At 45.6% G+C, this 18257-nt stretch overlaps 2 protein-coding genes across 5 annotated transcripts in view; both read left to right on the top strand.

Moving 5' to 3' along the window:
• The window catches only part of GPRIN3 (GPRIN family member 3), a 37354-nt gene extending 25132 nt beyond the window's left edge, over window positions 1–12222 (top strand). For all 4 annotated transcript variants that reach the window (XM_015276604.4, XM_015276602.4, XM_046941126.1 and 1 more), the window contains one exon: window positions 3551–12222. In XM_015276604.4, coding sequence (XP_015132090.2) covers window positions 3664–5904 — 2241 coding nt within the window. In that variant the 5' untranslated portion in view covers window positions 3551–3663 and the 3' untranslated portion in view covers window positions 5905–12222. The remainder of the gene's footprint in view (window positions 1–3550) is intronic.
• FAM13A (family with sequence similarity 13 member A) overlaps window positions 11451–18257 on the top strand; it is a 148202-nt gene continuing 141395 nt past the window's right edge. Inside the window, exon 1 of the mRNA XM_046941112.1 lies at window positions 11451–12385. The gene's annotated coding sequence lies outside the window, so the exon portion shown is untranslated. The remainder of the gene's footprint in view (window positions 12386–18257) is intronic.

Genomic DNA, 18257 nt, shown 5'->3' with positions numbered 1-18257 from the left:
TAATATATATATATTTTACAAAACAAGTGAGGCACAGTGTGATTGCTCACCACCCACTGATCAATGCCCAGCCAGCCCCACACAGTGGTTGCTCTCCCGGTGAACTCCCTACCCTTTCAAAGTTTTTTCTGTGTGTGATGTGACGTGGTATGTAATATCCCTTTGGTCAGTTTAGGTCAGCTGTCCTGATTCTGTTCTCTCTGAGCTCCCTATGCCCCCTCAGCCCCCCTCTCTGACGGGACAGTACTAGAAGATGAAAAACTGAAACGTCTTTGGCTCTGTACAACACTGCTCAGCAACAACTAAAACTGATGTGTTACCAATGTTCATTTTCTTCTATAACCAAAATATAGCATCATATCAGACACAATGAAGAAAAAATCAACTCCGTCCCACCTGAAACTGGGACAAATAGGTTGTCTGTATTCATTTAAATTTTCCTCTCATCGAACTCTTTTCTCCTGTTGCTCTTTCTACATACCCTGAAGTGATGAAATTTAGGGTGTCTTACAGCATTGCCATTCTGGTTTAGAGAGAGGAGGCAGGTAGGGATGTCTTTTGGGAAGGACTTATGCTGATATTGCCAACGGATAGTGAGGGTCTGGAGGTACCAAGCAATTGCACAGCTTCTGTCAGCAGCATGCCCCAAGTCACTTTGCGAAGGAGACCCCACTGTGTGCATGTAGAAACGTGCACACATTTTCCCAGCATCATCCGTCTGTTCAACACAAAACTAAATGTTTGAAGTGTCTTCTGAGTTACAAACTGGTGCTTTGTTAACAGCATGAGCTGGGGAAAGCATTTAAAAGGAGCTTTTGATATAGCATAGATAGCCTGCAATTTAAAATAAGAACAAAGTGGGACTTAGTTGCTGGTCCACCACCACTCTGCAGACACTGAGAGGGATGATACTTTGGCCTCTAGCAGAACCTGAGCTGGGCGGTACTGAGTGCTCTTGAAGCCCCCAGTTAAGAAGCACAATTTTGAGGTCATCTTCTGCTTGAAGTGACAGTTTCTCTGCAGTCCTGGCCAGATTTCAATCTGGACAACTCTGCTCCACCTGGTTAAAGTCCCTCCCCACTGTTTCACTGGCTATGGCATTGGCTTTGCGGCACAGTAGCTTCTCTTGGCATTCATTCATCTGTACTACTCAGCAGGTTATCTTTCCTCTGTATTCTTTTTACCAGAGAGTAACTCTGTGCATGTTAGTCTGAGCTGGCCTGTTGCCTGGTGTGAGCATTTCCTAGGTGACAGTGGAGGGAGGGAAGGGCTCTCAGTGAGAGGAAGGGGGCATGAATGGACAGCCAAGGAGTGAGACAGCTCAGGTCTCAGGGGTTCAGGGAAACAGGTCTGATCTTCACCTGCTCACTGCAGGCAGCATTTTGCTTGTTCACCTTCCATGGACAGATTGATAGAGGATTTTACCTCAGAGTTTATTTTGTGGCCTCTTGTAGCTAAATATTTTCCCTCAGACTTCCACATCCATTCTGCTTCCCCTTCTGCTCATCCCTCTTTCTCTTTGTCCCTGGCATTGTTTTAGAATTACAGAATGTATTGGGTTGAAAAGGACTTCAAAGCTCACCTAGGTCCAGCCCTCCTGCCATGGGCAGGGCTGCCACCCACCAGCTCAGGCTGCCTAGGATCCCATCCAACCTGGCCTTGAGCATCTCCAAGGATGGGGCATCCATAGCTTCTCGGTGCAATTGTGCCAGTGCCTCACCACCCTTTGAGTGAAACAGTTTCCTAACATCCTAGCCTGAATCTTACCTCCTTTAGTTTAAGATTGTTCCTCATTGTAGTGAAACCATTCTCTCTTGTCCTGATGGATGGAGAAGACATCCAGACCTCAGAACTGAGAGATATTTGAAATCTGAGTCTTTTATATGACTTGAAAGCGGAATTGGGTGTTTTTCCCCCTAGGGTGCTGAGGGAGGTGGCAGGGGTGATTGCCAAGCTGCTCTCCACCATCTCTGCCATCTACCAGCACTCCTGGTTATCTGGAGAGGTCCAGGAGGATTGGAGGCTTGCCAGTGTGACTCCCATCTACAAGAAGAGCCATAAGAAGGATCCGGGGAACTACAGGCCTGTCAGCCTGACCTCGGTACCAGGGAAAGTTGTGGAGCAAATCATCTTGGGTGAGATCACACAGGATGTGTGTGGCATCCAAGGGATCAGGCCCAGCCAATGCAGGTTCATGAAAGGCAGGTTGTGCTTGACCAACCTCATCTTCTATGACTGGGTGACCAGACTGGTAGACGAGGGAAAGGCTGTTGATGTAGTCTACCTAGACTTCAGCAAAGCCTTTGACACGGTCTCTCACAGTATTTTCCTGAGGAAACTGGCTGCCTGTGGCCTGGACATATATACCCTTCTTTGGGTAAGGAACTGGCTAGGGGGCCGTGCCCAACAGGTAGTAGTTAATGGAGTTAAGTCCAGCTGGAGACCCGTTACAAGTGGTGGCCCCCAGGGGTCAGTACTGGAGCCGGTCTTGTTTAATATCTTTATTGATGACCTAGATGAGGGAATTGACTGTACCCTCAGTAAGTTTGGAGATGATACCAAGTTGGGAGGTAGTGTCAATCTGCCTGAGGGTGGGAGGCCCTTCAGAGGGATCTAGATAAGCTGGGTTGCTGGGCTGAGGTGAATAGGATGAGGTTCAACAAGGCCAAGTGCCAGGTCCTGCACTTTGGCCACAGTAACCCCGTGCAGCGCTATAGGCTTGGGGCTGAGTGGCTAGATGACTGTGAAGAGAAAAGGGACCTGGGGGTGTTGGTTTATGCTCAGCTGAATGTGAGCCAACAGTGTGCCCAGGTGGCCAAGAGGGTCAATGCTATCCTGGCCTGCATTAGAAATAGTGTGGCCGGCAGGAGCAGGGAGGTAATCATCCCCCTGTACTTGGCACTGGTGAGGCCACACCTCAAGTATAGTGTTCAGTTTTGGGCCCCTCACTACAGGAAGGACATTGGGGCCCTGGAACATGTCCAGAGAAGGGCAACAAAACCACTGAGGGGTCTGGAGCACAAGTCTTACGAGGAGTAGATGAGTGAGCTGGGATTGTTTAGTCTGGAGAGGATGAGGCTCAGAGGAGACCTCATTGCACTCTACAGCTTCCTTCCCTAGAGAGGTTGTGATGAGGGGGAGTTTGGACTCTTCTCCCAGGCAACACACAGGACCCAAGGAAATGGCCACAAGTTGTGCCAGAGGAGATTTAGACTAAACATAAGGAAAAAATTTTTTCTCTCAGAGAGTGGTCAGGCACTGGAATGGCCTGCCCAGAGAGGTGGTGGAGTTGCCGTCCCTGGCAGTGTTCAAGAGGCATCTGGATGAAAAGCTACGAGATATGGTTTAGTAGCTTGTGGTAGCAATGGTAGTGGGAGGATGGTTGGACTAGATGATCTTGTAGGTCCTTTCCAACCTTGTGATTCTATGATTCTATGATTCTTTCCTCCCTACCTACTAGCATTTATTTCCAAGCTGTCAAATAAATATTTTTGGTACTTTTTCTTCTTAAATCTTAATGCAGCTAACACTACATTTCTTTCATTGACAGGTTAGCTCTTCCTGTGCAGCAAACTACTGCTGGTAGCCTGCCTATTGGATCCACTGCCCTGCAAGAAAGTGCCCAGGAGAAGCTGACGGCGAGCCCCATACCTGAGGCAGTCCATGGGGACTGTACCACATCCCCTGGGACCTGCCAAGCTCTCCTTGGTCACTGCTCCTGAGGATAAGGACCACCTGGGAGACCTGCCACCTGCTAAGCACCAGCCTAAGGCTCATACTGCAGAGAAGGCCAGCAATGGCTTCCCCTGCACAACTCTTGGTTCTGCAGCCTCTTGCACCTGTGACCTGAAGCACACCAACACCCAGAGGCTTGAGGATGACAGCCTTCTTTCTGGGCTCTCCAGCCAGGCTGCAGAAGGCCCTCAGGCAGCGGTAGAGCCAGCCCCCGTGGCAGTGGCCTGCTCAGCAGGGTGTGGGCCTGACATGATGCCAGCCCCACAGAGCTCCCAGCAGTTCATGCAGGGTGGCCAGATGAGGGTGAATGCTCTGGTGCAGGTGGAGGACTCTGCCATGAAGCCTCAGAGGGCTGAGGAGCAGCCAGTGCTCCAGATGACCCAGTGTTCTTCCCCAAGCACCCCAGTTGGGGGTAATGAGTCCTGTCCTACTTCTCAGGCAAGTCTTCTGCAAAGAGGGGAAGAAGGCGGGAAAGCAGAAGAAGCCGGTGCTCAGCCTGCCTCTCCAGCAAGGGAAACGACCACTGATCCTGGGAGAGACCCACAGGAGGCTGTGGATGCAAAAAGTAGGGCTGCAGTCACTGAGCAGCTGCATCCTGCTGATCAAAGCGAGACAGAGCAGAGCAGCCAGTTGCCAGCCCAGCTCTGCCATGAGGGGACACATCCTGTACATGATGCTGGTGTTGAGCCAGGGAACTTGGGCCCAACCCATCTCTCCAAATTCAGAGAAACGGGTACAATGACAGTTCAGTCAGAGTGCAGCATGTTAACTCAGGAAGCAGCAAGCAGGACATGGAGAGATGCCGAGGTTCAGGCCGTGGCTACTGTGGAGAGCAAATCGGCCTCCACCAGCCCCAGCATCCTTGCTGCCTTCTTAAAAGGGAATCCTCCTCCCGAGGATAAGGAAGAACTGCACATCATTTACCAAGGCAGTGGGGGACTGAGCCAATCTAAACTTGTTGACAGCTTCTCCTCACAACAGAAATCCCCGTGTTCTCCTGGTATTGTGCTGAAATCAACCGTTGGTATGGCTGTGGCTGCTACAGCCCAGAGCCAGCCTGCCGGGCTGCCTGGAGTCTCACCTCATGTGGTGTCCGAAGCTTCAGCAGACAATGCAAAGCCCACCCTCCCCTTGTCCTCAGCAGCTGCCACCTCCCAAGGGACGCCTGTGGGTGCTGCTGAAGGGACAGATGCAGCCAGTGGTGGTAAGGGCAATGCTGCACTGCCAGTGGATGCTGCAGCCCTGCCAAAATCAGTGCCTGTCCAGCAGCTCACCATTCACCCCCATCAACAGCCTGCAGCTGGCAAAGAAAACACTGCTCCTGCTGCTGGAACTGAGAACAATGTGCAGTGTCTTGTCCACGAGGCAGGAAGCAGCCAGTTACCTTTGCTCTGTCACACACAGGGTGAAACCAAGCAGAACGAAGTCCTGGGCAGCTCTGAGCAATGTCAGAGTGCAACAAAAGTGGAGGTGATTCCTCAATCTGCGGCAAAACTGAAGGAGGAAAACGTGATGGTGCTGGATGCCCAGGGAGTGGTAAACACAAGCAGTGAGCCCGTCAGCAGAAAGGCTCACACAGGGGAGGCAGGTGGGGAGCAGCAGAGCAGAGGCCAAGGAGAGGCAAGGCAGGCTGCGGAGGCCAGCAAGCTGCAGGTTGAAGCCATGGCTGTGCCAGGCTGCAGTTCCGGACATGTCAGCCCTCACACAGAAGCCTCGACAGATCCCCAGCAGCAGGGCCTTCAGGCCAAGGAGACTAGGCCCGAGATTCATGCCACGACTTGTCCTTCTTCAGCTCAGGCCTTGCCAAACCATGGGGAAAACAAGAAGCAGCCCACCCCGGCCATGGAGGCAAAAGTGCAGGTGAAGCAATCCAAGCACATCAGGGATGTTGTCTGGGATGAGCAAGGCATGACGTGGGAGGTCTACGGTGCTTCCCTCGATCCCGAGTCCCTGGGAATCGCTATCCAGAACCACTTACAGAGACAGATACGAGAGCACGAGAAACTGATCCAGGCTCAGAACAGTCAGAACCGGAAATCCATTTCCTCAGATACGTCCTCAAATAAGAAACTGAAAGGGAGGCAGCATAACGTATTCCAGTCCATGCTGCAGAATTTTAGGCGTCCCAATTGCTGTGTCCGACCCGCTCCGTCATCTGTGTTAGACTGAAGCTGTCCGCAGGGGTGGGTAGATGTCTGCAGTGGTAGCGAGAATCCCTCCCCCTGAGTCTCAAGTCCTGCTGTTCAGTTGTGTCATTGGGGTTGCAATGAAGCAACAGTGGAAATTATTCCCCTTTGTTTTCTGAGTAGACACTCCCGCCATCACACCTTCATCACTGCCACAGCTGGTGTATTTCCACATGACGCCCCATCCCTATCACTGTCAGATAAGAGCTAGGCACTTAGCAAAAGCACAAATATGAATTACCACCTTGCTGCAGGGAATGCAGCACCTTCTGATAAAGCTAGAAGCAGAGAGATTGTCAGGATGATTGTCAGAAATTATTGGTATACATCACAAGGTCTCATGCAAAGGAAAATGTTGAGGGCAGCTGGATGAGGTGAAACTAAGGTTAACAGCTGTAAACACCTAGAGCAACACAATCTTCCTCGTGTTTAAGTTGCCTACACTGAGGAATGTCCATGAGAAGGTTACAGATGCTGATCACTGGGCAGACGTACTCCTGTTGATGCAATGGGGCTCAGATTAGGTGAACCTGAGAGAGCTGCTTCTTTTCCCGTTGAAGTGGAGAACCAAGGAGAGTAAAGATCAGGGCTGGAGGATTCTCTCTGGGAGAAGAAGTTGAGTAAATGGGATTTTGATGAGGGGACGAGAGAGGTGTGAGTGTGCTTGCAAGCAGGCGGTGCCTTCACGTTGGGCCAGGCACGAGAGCGCACGCAGCCAGGTTTCCTGGCATGCCACATGTTAGCCCAGCAGCTGCGCATCACTCCCAGCCTCCAGCAGTGCTGAACACTGTTCCTGTAAAGCACTTCTTAAAGTGGTGTGGGTCTTTTTGCTCTCTTCAGAGATGCACAGTGATACGTTAGAGTAGGAACAGGCTGTGCTGTGAGCCTAGGTCCATGAGCCTAAGTGTTTAGTGTGTTAGGCTGCTCTGATTTTTTTCCTTGTAAGTCCTTATCTGAATCTATTATCCTTTTTTATTTTTTTCAGTATTCTGGTGCTTTTCTTGCAGCCTTTCATAAACTTGATACCATTTATTTAGCCCGTGCTTTCCTTGTTTTGCCTAATGCTCTCTATATGATAAACCCTTATACTGATAACTTGAAACATTTACTTTATTTAGAAGTACCGAAATCTTGAGACAATTTTTAGTATATTTCTGATGTTAGAGAAGTAGAATCTGCTAATAAGAGGTAGCTTAGTGATTGTTTCTCCAGGAGTGTGATATATAATAATGTCTCAAATGTACATTTGTCACATTTCTCAGCTTAATATTTTGCAGCCTGGGAGGTGTGTTTCCCACCAGCTTTTTATTCTGTCCGCTAGAGTTCAGGGGAGGCTGGGGAACTCCTGCAGTTTGTGGTAAACATAGTTTTCAATTCTGCAAAGCACTGGGGATTTGGATATTGTAATCCTGCAGAGTACTACAGTTAAAGAGGAGTTATTTTTTAGTCCATTAAAGATTTTTCACAAATCATGATGATAATTTATTTGTCTGTAGTACAATACATCAGGCTTACTCTGTAGATCTTATGCATGTTAGTATCCTTTCTTTTCTTTAGAAGACTAGATTTTCTGAGTGTGTCAACTGCCAAGACTTCGAAGCAGCTGTTGAGTCACCTTTTTCCCCACCTAGGGGGGTAAAACACTGTAAGGTTTATATAGCAGACAATATTTTAAACTCGTTCAGTGGAAACTGTTGGCTTGGCACTGAATTGGCTCCTAATTTTCCTCTGGTATGTATTTGGGTCTCAGTGACACCTCCTCATTCTGTTTCTGTGCATTATTTCATCTCCCACTTGATGCTGAATTGTTGAATCTGAAATACCACATCAGAGTGTCTTCCCACATCTGTTCGGAGGAGAGTCGTCTGTCTTTGTTAGTACTGCTGTTTGCATCACCTTCTTAGCAGTGTCTCAGATGTGAGTTTCATGTGAGATTTTGTGTGGGATTAATAGCAGCAGCCTCATTAGGTAAGGTTAGTTGATGAGTTCGGTGTTTAACCATGTTATGTCTGTGTCAGGCTCAGATTCCCAGAGTTTTTGGCAGTGTTTGCTGTCTTCTGTCCAGGCCCATGGCTTTGTATGGCTCCTTCCTGTGCTTTCACCTTCTACCCGCTCCCTTTTAGCTGCTGCCTGTCCTGTCCTCCTGTGAAACCGTGTCCCTTGACTGAGCTCACATCCCTTCCCATTACAGCACTGTGATCTGACATGCTCTTAGCTGTCCCTATACAAATGTCCTCTTCTAGAGGAGAATAAATGTCTATCATGCATTCACCAACTTCCATGAACTTTATCCTTTAGTTCAAGCGCTCCAAAATGTTTCTAGAATGTGGGTATGACTGATTTTATTGAGGCTGAACTGAGCTTAGCAATGTGTGAGCACTGGAGTTAACACTTCTTCAGGAAGAATCTCTGGATCTCTGGATACCCTGCAGCTGCTTCCAGCCAGGAGTCTTCACCAGTCGCTCCACCCCCACTTTTCCCCACCCAGCAACCTTTCTTCCAGGAAAATTTCACCAATACAGACGTACAGCAAAACGTTGCTGGGTAGATAACCAAGTGGATGCATCTGAACGACCGCGTGGGCAGAGCTGGAAAAAACATGGTGGTCAGCAGAGCATTGTGCTTTTGCACTCTGTGAAAATACTTGTGCTCAGACAAACTGCAAAATGTCAGCAACACAGAGCTCCTGCAGGCATGCATTCGAAGCCAAGCAATAATGTGCCAAAACAAACACACAAAAATGAATCGATAATCACCAGCGCATCTCATGTAAAATATGTTGTGTTTCTACTTTGCCCTCCTAGGGCAGACTGTAGGCAACCTGGTAGCTTAACACTGGCAATTTGTGGTTTCTTGTGCTTACAATATCTAGATGATGCTGTGAACCCTCAGATGGATGATGTATGTTTATCAGAAGGAAAACAAAACCATGTTTTGGGTAGCAATTAGCAAATTCATGTGTTAGTGGTCTTTAGCAGCCAAGAAAGACTGTTCTTGGTGTCGTATCAGTGTCAAAAGTAAAAATGTGCTTGGAGTAGTATATGGCACAGTGTGGGGGGAGATGATCCGTGTGCCTTCATCCTGCTCATCTTCCCTGCCTTGTGACTCAGCATCATGGAGTGTTGGTTGAATAGTTAACAACCAAGGAAATCCATTTGGGATAATAAAAAAAAAAGGTACAAAACAAAAATGACTTTGTCATTCCCAAGGGTGAATCTGTACAGGGAAAAACAAAAACACAGGAACTGTGTTGCAGCCTGACCGGTTAACGTAACTCTTTAAATTCAGTTTGTTGGAAGATGAGACAAGGGAAACAAGTTAATTGTCAGGAAACTTCTCTGTCAGAGCTTCTGGAGAAACTGGTGTGACCAGAACCAAGACCAGAACAGTTACTGAGAATGCAGTGTTTACTTCTGTGTTTCAGTGTTTCCAATACAAAAGCTGAATTGAAGGAGAACCCTGTTGCAGGCAGTTTGCAGCCTGGCCCGGGTTTCATTTGAGGCCATGATGACTCCCACTGTCTGTGCACTTGGTTGATGTCTGCTGGCTTCACGTTGCCTTGGGCACAAGTGTCAAAGTCTTGCCGCATTTCTGTTGACTTGGTTCTCCTGACCTCTGCTGGCTTAGAAAAACAGAGTGAGGAAAGATATGGAGACAAGGAGGAAAATACCTGTCTTCCCCATTTCAGAGGTAGGAAACCTTCCTTGGAACATTTAAGAAGGAATTACAGAGAAAAGTGGGGAAGGAAAGACCAAATGAAAACTAAAACATAGGTGACATGCGTTCTTCATGGAGATATTTCTGTGTCCTTAAAGCCAATGTTTTGCTTAATTTTTGCAGTTTTCCCCACTTGTTCATTCTGAGCTCACGCATTTTTTATGTTCTAAGTGTCCCATGGCTATTAGGAAAATGAACTTTTCCAAAAGCTGTATATTTTGCTGGTGTGTATAGATATATGCAAATATGATTCAATAAAACTGATCTTATAAAGTAACTGGTGATACCAGTAGGTGAACAACCTCCATTTATTACCACTACTACCACGTAAGAGCTTGGAAAATGCGCTGTTTGGAGAAGTACCTTCAAGAGATTGAGAAAAAGGAAATATATGCTCTAAAGATAATGCTAGCTTTTATCTCGAGTGTCACAACTGCTTTGAAGTGTTACAGTTAGAAACGGAAATGAAAATGAAAATCAGTATTGAAGTTGATGGAAAATTCCTTTGGGGAATTTGGTGGAATCTACCATATCAGTGTTTTACTACTTAGCAAAGTTTTTATAAATGTGAAAGTATAAAACTGAAAATCTCGCTAGTTTATGAGGCTGATTCTCCATTGCCTTGTTCCATGTCTCTTCCTTCACACCTTTAAAAAATGAACGCAGAAGGTTACCAAGGCAGAGTAAGCCTTTCACAGTCAGCCTATGGAGATGACAGCTTTGAATTCAAGATAAGTGTTCATCAAGCTCCAAGGTCTGGAGCGATACAGAGCCTCTTGCATTCGGTGTTTCAGTTCCATCATTTAGAAAGGTAAGGGCTATGTTCTGAAAGAAACCCTCCCCTCCCTTTTTTTTTTTCTTTTTCCTTGTTTTTGTAGCATCTCAGCCTTTGTTCATTTATTTTTTTAGTGTCTTTTTATTTATTTCTTTTAGTCTGGTTGGTGCTTGTGTGAGTGGTCACTGTTTTCATAGTTATCCCAAAGGGATGTACATACCTTCCTATCCAAATGCTGCACACTACCAAGTGTCTCTGGAGTCATGGGGTACTGCAGTGACCAATGGGCTTGGAGATCAAGTCCTCTACATTGTTCTCTCCTAGGGACCTAAATTTCATTATCCCACCTGAGTTAGTGTAGCTATTTAAAAGAAAGAAGCATAACAGCTGAACTGATGCGAAGTAAAATGAACATCATTCATTTCTTTGAAGCTCCTAGATTTATTCATTTGTCTGCTGTGTTCTTTTCTGAGCACCTCTTCTTTCACAGCATTTATAATGTGGATTTTGAATCAAATCTTGGAAAGGAAGGTTTTGTGATGTGAAACTTATCTTTCATCATTCAGGATTCTTTAAAGAGGAAACTGATAGAGCCCAGCCACACAGAGAGGAAATATTTTTTCCCCTAAGAAAGTTTGCTGTAGGTGTAGCTTGTATGTGCTCATGTACGTGTATGTATGTGTTTAGAAGAGCTGTACACGTGTAGGTCTCGTGCATTACTCATACTCAGAGGGTTTTTTTTCCCTTTGCCGTTTCTAATTGAATGCTGGAGGCTCAGCGTTTTCTACAACTTATAGGCAAGTTTAGATCACTCTGCAATAGTGAATAGAAACAAGGGTTTTATCTGGTCTCTGAATTAATTCCCAGAGCTCTAGCTAACAAAAGTCAATTGGCCAAACTCCGTGTTGAGACTGTCAACAAAAAGCATAGTGGCTGGATGTACAGAGATGCACTCTGACTTCAGAGCTTTGTGGAAACCGATACTTGGATGTACAAATGGGTTTCTTCACAAAGGCTGTGGGTGACAGCAGGCATCTGTGCTCATTAGGGACAGAATTATATGAACTGAGTCACTTTGAGGTTTTGTTAAGTTTCTGCTTTGAGTGATAACCTCTGGTGTAGAAATAAATGACAGCTCTTCCAGCAAAGTCTCCAGCAGTTGCATACTGCAAAATACAAGTCTCTCAGATGCTTCTTAGCAACACCACTACAACAGCTGATCCATCTGTTAGGAGATTCTCCCAAAAACACATCCCGTGTCTCAGTTTGTAATGAGTGGTTTCAAGTACACTAAACCCAGGTTTAGATGCTGCAGTGAGAAGTTTTAGTAAAGGGAAAATAAAAGTCCAAGTGTTCCTGGTATATAAAATCAAGCCTGAGGTCTGAAGTAAAGGTCTCAGTAGCGCACTGGAAAGGGATGGGAGTTCGGATGCAGAGCTAAAGGGGGAGAGGATGAGTGAATTCCTGGCCATGGCAAGCACCATAAAAAGGATGGCCGTAAATCAGTCAGCAGAAGAAGAAGAACAGTTTTGGTGTTTCTAATGATGACTAATATTATTGTGGCTTTATTATTTTTATAGTTTCACTGACTGAACGTGATGTACTGTACAAAGTAAAGCTAGTTTTAGGCTTCCAGATGTACCGTAGCATTTATTTGAGACATACCAACAGAAGTCTGCATGTGAAGAACTCGTACAGTGATAAAAAGCAATGTTGCTCGCCTGATTGACTTCCTTAGGAATTTAATGTTTTGCTGTTTTACATTTTCTGGTTTCCATGCTGAGTACAATAAAATGAACACTGTCTTAATTATTCTGGGTCTCTGTTTGTAGGCTGGCATATGGAAAGAAAGGACATCCCCCACATCCAAGGTGCATAAACACACCAAGTGGTGTGAGGTGCCAGGAGCATCAGCATCAGAATAACTTGAACCCTCTTCTGCACCTAAGAGAAACAGAAGTTTTATCTCAAGGTATGAAACAGTGTAAGATAACAGACAATGGCAGCAAAGTATTTTGATCCAATGATGTTACAGGTGCAGTATTTCCACGTGTCTGTCTACTGCTAGAGGACATGACTACTGTACCCAGGCTTAATCTTTCCTATTGGCTGTGGCTTGAGGAATATGGAAAATCGCTTCCTGCCTTCCTACCTTGCCACACTCAGAGAAGTGAAAGGAGTGAAACAGATCTTGGGGAAGTGTGGTTACATAGTGACTCTTCTGCAGTGCAAATTGTGGCTCCCTACCCAAAGTTGGAGCTGTCTTCCCCAAAATAATGATCAGTTGTTTCGTTAAATGCGCTTCTGAACTCATTTTTGTACCTGTGGTTGGCTGTGAGGGTTCCAACTACTTCAGCTAATTGCCCTGTACAGGGTATTTTATTAATGAGCTTTTCTGGATTCCTCATCATATGGCTCAGGTTCCTGCGTGCCAGTGACTACCAAAGATTAGTCGTGACCGCAGCCTGCCAGGAGCATGATGTTTCCCTGCAGTGGGTGGGTTCATCATCTGCGTGCTGCAACTGGCAGGCTGCCTTAGGAGGCAGGAAAACCACTTAGAGCTCTTCCTGCTTCATCCTTCTAGTCTTCCTGCAGCAAGGAAAAGTCCTTGAGATCCTCTACCCAGCAGAAAACAGACCAGTGCTCGGTTGTTTGAAAGAAAAAGAGCTAGCATCCCATTAAACCTATCATCACCAGTGCACGGTTTCCATCTGACACAGATGTTATACCATATAACAGATTTGTTACAGTGAGGTAATGCCTGCATATGTAAAGGATAAGTCTAGCTTCTGGTTCATACATAAATCGATCTCCTGAAGGGGCCGCATTTCTGACTAGCAGCATGAGATCTGCTCAGCTTCTTTAACCAGACAAGGAAACAGCCACACCTTTGGGGATTCAAACCCTATCAGTAACACTTTGCAGTAAGTAGTAGAATTGTGAGTGGAAACCTTCGTACTTCCTCATCAAATTTCAGATTGCTCCTTTGAGAACCACAAATCACTAGTTTCACAAGCCAATATTTTAGAATGTAGGCACTTAAATCTGAACCCACGTATTTAGGTAAATACATCTTCATTCGTGAAAAATGTGAAGTGCTCTTTTCTCCTGTTGAGGTCAGGCCGTGGAGACCTATGGATGCTTGATACTTCTGCAAAGCAAGCCACTGTTATTTAGAGATCTATTAGCCAGCGTGGTAGTAGGTAAGTAGCAGTAGGCAGCTATGACTAGTAATGGCAATCTGCATGTTTGGATGGACAGAAAGTTTCCAGAGCAAATCAGGAGATGTTAATGTACACACCATTGCTGCTCACAGTTCAGCATGTTTGTCCAAGGGAGGGTCCAGCTGTATGGCAGAGCACCCTCTTCATAAAGCATTGTTCTTTGCCCTTAGAAGTGTCAGGCTAGGTGGAACCAGAAGCCTGAGAGCGTGGTTGCCAGTCTGCAAGGGAATTTGCCTTTGCTCTTCCATCTCCGTGATGAATTAACTTAAAAATTAAAAAATAATAATAAATTTAAAAGATGTTTTCTAATAGCCTGCAGTGGCCTGCAGCACAAGGAAGGGATTTGGGTCATTCATGGTGAGGTACTGCCTTAATTCCATAATTCTATTTGTTTCTTTTCCTAATTAGAAACTTGCTCATGGCAGTGCTCTTACTCTAAATCCACTTATATAACATCAGAAAGGCATAAGCAAGCCGAGCAGCTAAGGACATGTTTATCGTAGACCAGTGGACAATACTCTGGCAATTAGAGCACAGATACTGAGGACCCACACTTTCCTCAGCACTTATTATAACATGGCTTGTACACAAGTACAGCTGCTGGGTTCAGCAAGTCGAACATGCCTTGGCACCTTCATGGGGCTGGGACTGCAGGGCTGAGTCAGCTTGGGTTCAGGAAGGAGAAGAGATGAAGTCCACCCAGGAAGCATCAGAGGTGAGGTTATCCAGTATGTTGTTACTTCTGTGACTAAGGAGACGCTCGTGTTTCTTCTGTCCCGTTCATGTCTCTTCTTTTTTTAAGGAGAGTTACTGGGCTATTAATGAGGAGATTACTTAGGTTAGGAAGTTTTAAAGTAAGGGAGAAGCCTCTGTGCAGATTCTGGACCTGTGCACTACTCATCCTCCTGGAAAACCTAGGCTCTATTAGTTTATGGGTGCTTTCAGCCTGCCTGGTGGGCAGGCTTCTCTCCTGTTGCCTGGCTCTGAAACCCCAGCTGAGAAGGAATGGGGAATTCATGACACTTGGTCACGTTGCATCCAAATATCAGTGTGACCATTGCGTCTTGATGTCTGATGGCTCTTTAAAGGACAAATGCTGAGTAAGACAGCTACACCGTAGTACTAAGCAAAACTGTAAGAGGAGACCTACCAACTAACTGAAGTGAATGTAAGGTCAGTATGTCTCCAGCTTTGACTAATGTGAGCTATTCTTTGTTATAAGTTTACTGTTATGGCATGCTTATATGCTTCTCTGCTGGGAAATTTTTCCTGCTATTCACCCTAGCTTCCCTGTTACCCATCTTATGGCATAGCTTTCTATACCTCCTACGCTCACCTATCTTAAGCAGCACTTTTTCTCTCCTCCCAACCTCACCCTTTTCTCCAGCTAGACTCAGCTGGTGTTTTCAGTTGTGGAGAGGAAACCTGTCCGTGGGAGGAGGGTTAGAACTAGATGGTCTCTGAAGTCTCTTCCAGCCCAAACCATTCTGTGATTCTGCAGTTTAAGTCTCCCTCTACTGGCACACTCCTCTTCCATACTCATCCAAGCACATCTAGAGGCACATTGCTGCCTGCTGTGGTCTGCACTGATGATAGGCTTTTCTACCATTGCAAAGTATCCAATGCCAGCTCCAGAAGAGCTGTCATATTTATATAACTTGTTCTTCAAGTTTTGCTTGAATAAATTATTTGGATCTTTCAGTCCTGTGGCTTATTTCCCTAAAAGATCCTATGCTTTAAAAAAAAGAAAAAAGAAAAAGAAAAGAAAAAGAAAAACAATTCAATCACATTTCCAGATGTTAGGGGGAAAAATATGTTTTCTTTCTGTGTTTCTGTCATAGAATGCAGCATACTTAGCAAAACAAATGTAGTCAAGAAGAAAACCACTGCGCTTTAGTTTTGATTCTGAAGACAGAAGTCTGCAGGAAAAGGGACTGGCTGGTCATAAATCCTTCTTTTCCAAAAATGCTTCTACATCTTTCCAGGAAAATGAATTTCTCATGCAAAGGCATTAAGTTGGTTCAGTTTGATTTTCAAAAATCAAATGATTGACACACTTTCCAAAGTGCTGTAACATGCAGATGAAAATGAGCAATAGCTCGTTAACAGGAACATACCCACTTGGACAAAAAACATCTGAGAAGGTTTTCTATAAAACTGATTTCTAACCAGCAGTTTTGTCAGGTTGGATTCTGCCAGGGAGGACAGGGAGAAAGAAGGCTCCCACACCTCCCCCCCAAACCTCAGGTGTGCTGGGGCTGTACATTAAGCTCAGGAGGCAGCAAAGGCTTTGCAGGGAAGGGGAGAAAGAATCAACAGTTTAAGGCTTCACCTGGTGGGTAAGAGAGGTTTTTCTGCCTTGTAATTAAGGCTAATGCAAGAAACACTGTGAACTGATGCTCTGATAAATGGACACAGCTGTGGCTTGCTTGTGTGGCTTGCTTGTGTTCCTGCAACATCTAGTGTGGTGGGGGTTGTCTTTCTGAAGCTGTATTTAAAGCTGCTCTGCTTTGGGACAAAAGACTGTTGCTAGTAAGAGGACAGAAGTGCATGTGCTGATGTACGTAAATGGAAGAAGAGGTGAGTGTTTGTTTTCATCTGGATAAAAGGAAAGCTCATCTAAAGGATGGATAGGAGTTGAGGGTTGAACAGTGATTGCTTTCTGTCAGAAAGCAGGAGCCTAGAGAAGGTTGATGTTGTGAGCTGCAGTCAGACGTGTGTGTAAGAGGGGAAAAGGGCCCCTCACAGGGAAGATGGGAAGGTGTCTTGTGATGGTATGAGAAGACCGTTCACCCTAAAGTACAGCAAGAGAGTCAGAAGATCTACAAGCCAAGTGAGATGTTGGATCCTTGCTTGTGTAGCAACTGTATGTAAGGTTGGGTGAAAGGACTGTGGAATCTGAAGGATGGGGAACTTGTAGAGATTGGTGTGAAAGGAAGGCTCCAGAGATAGATAGGATGTTGCCCTTCATGGAGGTCCTTGTATTTTTATTGCGTAGTAGGGAAGAAGTGCAGCTACTGGGGGGGGGGGGGGGGGCTTGATTCTTTAAGAAAACGAAGTTATTTGGAATGCTGGGCTTTGTTTGTGGCTCTTGCTTTGCAGAGCAAGAATGAGTAGGGCTAGGGCCATATGAAAGAAGGATACAAGGAGCTAAAGCTGCAGCATGTTCCTGTGCCACCCCACGCAGGGGAATTCAGGAGGAGTAAAGAGCAACATTACTACTTAAGGTTATCAGAAGAGTGCACGAAGTCCTTTACAGTGAGGAGAAGACATAGAGGTCTTATTGCTTTCCTCTCTTGTGAAGACACGCATAGCTGCAGAAAAATATTATGAAGTTCCTGGTAGATAGCTCGCTGTAAGTCTGCGTTGATTTTGGTGGGGAAAAACTGCGTTGACTCTGTTTTGATAGATGGAAACAGCAGATATCTATGGAACGGGTAACATCCCAGAGTATTAGAGAAATGCAAAGCAAAAACATTTACATGTATAGTGGATTGTCAGCAGACCCTTTGTATGCATTAGGAGTCCAGTAGAGGAATGAAACGTGCTTTGGTAATTTGGATGCTCTTGGTATGTTATGTATGGGATTGCCACCTTATCTTAAATGAGATGTCTTTTAAATGGAGGTGAACTCCTGAGTTCTCCATCTCATAGCTCTCATCCTTGCTTTGCCTGGATTGTTTGCTGAGGACAAAGTGCTGCCTGTGGCGGTATTCAGCACACATATATTTTAGCATCACACTAATGCACTGCATACAGACACCATAACAGCTCTTGCAAGCAGTGCTAGCTGTGAATCATGTTCTTTCTTGCTTAAGGACCATGCACCTTTGTCACGTGGGAATCTGGTGTGGTGAATCTGGCCTGGCAGTCTCTGTTCCTGTTTGGGGGGAGAAGGCAGGTGTTTCTCTTCAGGCTGCATAGGTTACCTTGAAATTGCCTTCACTGGAACTGATTCAACTTCGTGCTTTAAATCTGAAAGTAGTTCCAAATCATTTATTGCAGTGCGAATCAATATCTCATTTAAGAGTCAACTTTAAATCCCCAAAAACCTATTGCTAATAGCCATGCACAGAGCGTGGTCCTCCCCTGCTGTTAGCTATAGCATAGCATAGGAGATCTGGTAAGAGTGAGGGTCACTTTTTTCTTCTTCCAAGCAGATCTTTTTCTTCTTCCTACCTTTCAGTGAGCTGTCAAATCTTGATAGAAACTGAGAGGGAGCAGCTGGTCTTGGCAGGACTCTTGCACAGAAAGCTAGTGGCCTCCTGTGGGGGGAGTTCCCCTCTTTATGCCTACACCTCTATGCAGCACATGATTCCAAGTTCACCTCCTCCTTTATTAAACTATTTCTGCAAAAACGACTGACTAAACTGTACTTACAGCCCAGGGGAATCAGAGGCGTCACATAATACGCGATGCGTGTTGCAAGTGGTAAATTGGTACAAGCTGGTAAATGTGCTTTCGATTGAAGGAACTGACTTTGTACTCCTGAGTGCCTGCTGCTGTGGCTTGTCTCTGGCATACTGAATGGCTGAGCTCCCAACTTCTTCCAGGATGGCTGTCCTGATGAATTTTGCAAGTGGATCACTTTATCATGAGGAAACCACTGAAACCCAAAGG

This window comes from Gallus gallus, chromosome 4 (assembly GCF_016699485.2).
Source record: "Gallus gallus isolate bGalGal1 chromosome 4, bGalGal1.mat.broiler.GRCg7b, whole genome shotgun sequence".
Taxonomy (NCBI): Eukaryota; Metazoa; Chordata; class Aves; order Galliformes; family Phasianidae; genus Gallus; species Gallus gallus.
The sequence above is the reverse complement of the archived record's forward strand: the minus strand, read 5'-3'. Positions and strand labels throughout refer to the sequence as shown.